The sequence below is a fragment of the Aquarana catesbeiana genome, linkage group LG04 (assembly GCF_042186555.1).
Source record: "Aquarana catesbeiana isolate 2022-GZ linkage group LG04, ASM4218655v1, whole genome shotgun sequence".
NCBI classification, from domain to species: Eukaryota; Metazoa; Chordata; class Amphibia; order Anura; family Ranidae; genus Aquarana; species Aquarana catesbeiana.
In genome coordinates, this window is record NC_133327.1 from 262,540,269 (window position 1) to 262,546,268 (window position 6,000).

At 47.5% G+C, this 6,000-nt stretch overlaps 1 protein-coding gene across 1 annotated transcript in view; it reads left to right on the plus strand.

Moving 5' to 3' along the window:
• LOC141139886 (dynein light chain Tctex-type protein 2B-like) overlaps positions 1-5,784 on the plus strand; it is a 28,635-nt gene extending 22,851 nt beyond the window's left edge. The window contains exon 5 of the mRNA XM_073626435.1: positions 5,348-5,784. Coding sequence (XP_073482536.1) covers positions 5,348-5,395 — 48 coding nt within the window. The 3' untranslated portion in view covers positions 5,396-5,784. The remainder of the gene's footprint in view (positions 1-5,347) is intronic.
• Positions 5,785-6,000: the final 216 nt, after the last annotated feature.

Genomic DNA, 6,000 nt, shown 5'->3' on the forward strand with positions numbered 1-6,000 from the left:
CGTCTCAAGCAGGCTGCAAACAGGTAAGGTGGAAAGGGGGATTTCTCATGTTTGAATGTTCCCCCCCAGGCTAGAGAGGGGCCACAAGGGTCTAGAAAGTGGTTATACCACCCGGGCTCTGCGGCCTAATGGCCACCATCTCTCAAGATAGCCGTTCAGGCAGATCTTGTTACCAGCCTCCCTCCCTCCCCCCCCCCCATCCCCAGCCTTTCTCCGGAAGCATGACAGGAGAGTCGGCAGCGCGGGAAGCGCTCGTTTTTTTTCAAAACTCGAGGGGGGGGGGCGGTAAAGGAGGGGGCGGTAAAGGAGGGGGCGGGACGTCAGCACAGAGTGCTTAGACTCCCACTCAGGCCAGCTGCAGGCTATTAAAGGCACTCTGTGCAGGTGCACACAGCCTTCTGAGAGACACAGAGCTGACGGTCGCATGTAAGGTGGGACACAGGCATTCTCCTAGGCAGCATTTACTGAAGTAACACCAGACTGAGCATTGGGTAGCAAGGCTTTTAGCCAGACTACATCGCTCAGCGGGCAGTGTTCATTTGTATACCTCACACCTTATTGCTTTGCACTATGGGTAGAAGAGGTTCAAGCACCCCAGGAACCAGAGACTCTAGGGGATCTCGTTCAGGTTCTGAGGGCCCCCTGTCGGCAGCATCCTCCCCCCCTAAAGATGGGCCAGGGATGGCTAGCCAGGGAGAGCCATCGGGGTCAGGGGCTACACCTGCTTCTGGCACTTCAGCCCCTGTATATATTACACAAGAGGTTTTTTTCCTCAACCATTAATGGTCTAGAGGAAAGATTAATGGCCGTGATTACGTCTTCACTCAGTGGAAGAAAACGCACTAGGCTTTCCTCTGTTCCCCAAGACCCTCAGACAGAGGAGCTCTGGGATAAAGGAGATGAATCCCTTTCAGAGGATCGGGATGGGATGGCTGATTCCTCTTCTGAGGATTCAGGTGGAGAGGGACCCTCTGCGACTTCCCAAGAGGAGAAAGTCTTAGTGCAGATCCTCACTGGATTGGTCCGCTCCACATTTAAGTTGCCCATACCTGAAACTGCTAAAGAATCCTCTTCTGCTTTGGGGTCACTGAAACCTTTCCAAGCAGCACATGCTTTTCCTGTTCATACTTTACTTGAAAAGCTTATTTATTCTGAGTGGGATCACCCAGACAAACGTTTTTTTCCGCCGAGAAAGTTTTCAACACTTTATCCGATGGAAGAAAAGTTTATTAAAATGTGGGGAATACCGGCTATTGATGCCGCCATTTCCTCCGTAAATAATAGCCTGACTTGTCCTGTAGACAATGCTCAGATGCTCAGGGATCCTGTAGATAAAAGGATGGAATCCCTATTGAAGGATGTTTTCTCCTTAGCAGGATCAGTGGCCCAACCTGCAGTAGCAGCGATTGGAGTCTGTCAATACTTAAGAGACCATGTTAAGCAGGTCATCAAAGTATTACCTGAACAGCAGGCCCAGGGGTTTGCTAACCTTCCAGCGGCCTTATGCTTTGTGGTTGACGCCATTAGAGATTCTATCGTGCAAACCTCCCGTCTTTCACTGGGGTTGGTGCATATACGTAGAATCCTATGGTTGAAAAATTGGTCAGCCGAAGCACCATGTAAGAAGCTACTGGCTGGGTTTCCATTTCGTAGTGCAAGGTTGTTTGGAGAGGACTTGGATAACTATATCAAGAGAATCTCTTGTGGGAAAAGCACTCTCTTACCTGTCAAGAAGAAGAGTAAGCGTCCCTCTTTCAAACGGACTCTTTCCCCAGCGCCGGGGGCTTCAGCCTCCAGGCAGTCTCGACGGCCGCCTCCATCGGGGTCCAGAGACAAGAGTCAACCCCAGGGACAAAAGAAGTCCTGGGGAAAGAAGCCTACTAGGCAAAACACTAAGACCTCTGCATGAGGGGGCGCCCCCGCTCACTCGAGTGGGGGGAAGACTGCGACAGTTCTCAGAGCTCTGGCAGGAGGACTTCCAGGACAGATGGGTAATCTCCACGGTAACCTTAGGGTACAAGCTGGAGTTTCAGGAATTCCCCTCTCCTCGGTTCCTCAGATCAAATGTTCCCAGAGACCCAGAGAAGAAGCAGTCGCTCCTTCTAGCGTTAGAGCGACTTTTGTCGCAGGAGGTCATTATGATAGTTCCCGCAAAGGACCAGGGATTGGGCTTCTATTCCAACCTTTTTACGGTCCAAAAACTAAATGGGGCTGTCAGGCCCATTCTGGACTTAAGGGATCTGAACCGATTCCTAAGGATTCAATCCTTCCGCATGGAATCAATTCGAACAGTAGTTCCCACCCTGCAGGGAGGAGAATTTCTGGCATCAATAGACATCAGAGATGCATATCTGCATGTGCCCATTTTTCCTGCTCATCAGAAGTTTCTGCGCTTCGAGGTAGGAGGGCGCCATTTCCAGTTTGTGGCTCTGCCTTTCGGGATAGCCACTGCACCTCAAGTGTTCACAAAGATCTTGGCTCCTCCTCTGGCCAGATTAAGGGCTCAGGGTATAGCTGTCATAGCATACCTAGACGACCTGCTCTTGATAGACCGGTCGGTAGCCTCTTTGAAGGGAAACTTGAGGACCACGGTCAGGTATCTAGAACACCTGGGTTGGATCCTCAACTTAGAAAAGTTTTTCCTAAAACCAGTAAGAAGACTGGAGTATTTAGGTCTGATTATAGATACAAGCCAGGAGAAGATATTTCTATCCCAGGCAAAGATCACTGCTTTGAGAGAGCTGATTCTGACAGTAAGGACCAAGAAGGGTCCCTCAGTCCGCCTTTGTATGAGGCTACTAGGGAAGATGGTGTCTTCATTCGAAGCAGTTCCCTATGCTCAGTTTCACTCAAGAATGGTGCAACACAGTATTCTGTCGACCTGGAACAAGAAGGTTCAGGCATTAGACTTTCCGATGCACCTGTCGCATGCGGTGCGTCAGAGCCTCAATTGGTGGCTCATACCCGAAAACCTGCAGAAGGGGAAATCCTTTCTACCGGTTACCTGGACGGTGGTAACAACAGATGCCAGTCTGTCAGGTTGGGGAGCAGTTCTGGAACAGGCTGCGGTCCAAGGGGTATGGTCCAAGACAGAGAGGACCTTACCCATCAACATTCTGGAGATCCGGGCGATACATCTAGCTCTAAAAGCCTGGACTATCAGGCTACAGGGTTGTCCGGTCAGGATCCAGTCCGACAATGCCACAGCAGTGGCTTATGTCAATCATCAGGGAGGCACCCGGAGCCGAGCTGCTCAAAAAGAGGTGAACCAGATCTTAGTCTGGGCAGAGATGCATGTGCCATGCATATCGGCAGTTTTCATCCCGAGAATAGAAAATTGGCAGGCGGACTATCTAAGTCGCCAGCAGTTACTTCCAGGGGAATGGTCTCTGCATCCCGACGTCTTTTGGGCCATATGCCAAAGATGGGGGGTTCCAGATGTAGATCTCTTTGCATCCCGATTCAACAAAAAGATAGACAGATTTGTGGCAAGGACAAAAGATCCTCTTGCATGCGGGACGGATGCGTTGGTGATTCCGTGGCATCGGTTCTTACTGATTTACGCATTCCCGCCTATTCTGCTACTACCACGACTCCTTCGCAGGATCAGGCAGGAAAGGAAGTCGGTACTTCTGGTGGCCCCCGCTTGGCCCAGAAGGACTTGGTATGCAGAAATAGTAAGGATGACGGTAGGTTCCCCGTGGACCCTACTGGTACGCCCAGACCTGTTATCTCAAGGTCCAGTGTTCCATCCTGCCTTACAAACGCTAAATTTGACGGTTTGGCTATTGAGACCCACGTTCTGAAGAGTCGTGGGCTCTCAGGTCCTGTCATATCTACCTTGATTAATGCAAGGAAGCCAGCTTCCAGGATGATTTATCATAGAGTCTGGAAGGCTTATATAACCTGGTGTGAATCCAGAGGTTGGCATCCCAGGAAATATGTCATAGGTAGAATCCTTGATTTTCTACAGATGGGATTAGAGATGAAGCTGGCCTTGAGTACCATCAAGGGCCAGGTTTCTGCTTTATCAGTATTATTTCAGCGGCCACTTGCTTCGCATTCTTTGGTCCGAAACTTTATGCAGGGGGTGATGCGTCTTAATCCTCCGGTTAAAGCGCCCCTAAACCACTGGGACTTGAATTTGGTCCTGGCTGTGTTACAGAAACAGCCTTTTGAACCAATAATTCAGATTCCTTTGGTCTTGTTGACAAGGAAATTAATTTTTCTGGTGGCCATCTCTTCTGCTAGAAGAGTATCAGAATTAGCAGCTCTTTCCTGTAAGGAGCCTTATTTGATTATACACAAGGATAGAGTGGTACTACGCCCTCATCCTAGTTTTTTACCGAAGGTGGTTTCTGATTTTCATTTAAACCAAGACATTGTTCTACCTTCCTTTTTTCCAGATCCCTGTTCTCCGGAAGAGAGATCTCTACATTCGTTGGATGTAGTAAGAGCAGTTAAGGCCTATCTAGGGGCAACTACTCAGATCCGCAAGACGGATGTTTTGTTTGTGCTGCCAGAGGGTCCCAATAGAGGACAGGCAGCGTCAAAAGCTACCATTTCTAAATGGATTCGACAGTTGATCATTCAAGCTTACGGTTTGAAACAGAAGATTCCTCCGTTTCAGATCAGGGCACATTCCACAAGGGCTATTGGTGCTTCTTGGGCAGTGCATCACCAGGCCTCTATGGCTCAAATCTGCAAGGCCGCAACCTGGTCTTCAGTTCATACATTCACCAGATTCTATCAGGTGGATGTGAGAAGGCATGAGGATATCGCCTTTGGGCGTAGTGTGCTGCAGGCAGCGGTACAGGGTCCTCAGGTCTGATTGCACCCTACTTGGTCCTGGTTCCCCCCCCTCAGGTAGCATTGCTCTGGGACATCCCATCAGTAATTACTGTGGCTCTGTGTCCCGTGATGTTCGAGAAAGAAAATAGGATTTTTAAAAACAGCTTACCTGTAAAATCCCTTTCTTTCGAAGGACATCACGGGACACAGAGGTCCCGCCCCTCTTCTAATACACTATATTGCTTGGCTACAAAACTGAGGTATCCCTGCAAATGGGAGGGATTATATAGGGGGTTGAACTTCCTGATAGGGTGTGCCAGTGTCCAATCACCAGTGATGCCTATATAACCCATCAGTAATTACTGTGGCTCTGTGTCCCGTGATGTCCTTCGAAAGAAAAGGATTTTACAGGTAAGCTGTTTTAAAAAATCCTATTTTTCTTGTATGTACAGTAGCTGTACACAGCTACAGTATGAATTAGGCGGATGTGTGCAAACTTTCCAAGCAGTAATGTTATTGTTTTACCAACATGTTTTTTTTTGTTTTTTGCTTCCAGGAGTACCTGTTTTGTGTTGCAGCTGCATTTGGATGCTTTTACTATTAAGAAGACTCAATTTAATATTCGCATGGATATTTTTTATTTTTTAATTGTGCAACAATGTGTCACATAACGGTAACACCATAGTTACAATACAACAAAAGGGTGAACCGCTCCAGGTGGTGTACTGAAGAAAACGCCCTCCTCAAAGTGGAAGCCAGGTGCAGGCTCAGCACAAACAATATTAAAGAAATGGATTCTGGACAGCCGCACTCTGATAAAAGCCTTTTATGGTAATGAATAGTCAACGTTCATGTGACAACAGAGGCAGGACAACAGAAGCAGGACAAACGGCTGACGCATTTCACAACATCATTGTTGCTTAGTCATAGCTTCACTATTCATTACAATAAAGGCTTTTATCGGAGTTCGGCTGTCCAGAATCCATTTCTTCACCATAGTTACAATGTTGTAAATATGTTTAGTTTTGTATTATATATAAAAATATATAATAAATTATAAAGCACTTTCTTCATGTACTTATTTTAATAACAGAATTATATTGCATAAAATAAAAATTACATATATATATCTCATATATAACCCTGCCAGATTCCTATGTACACACTGAATGCCATTTTAGTATATGCGCACGCCTACACATTATCCTA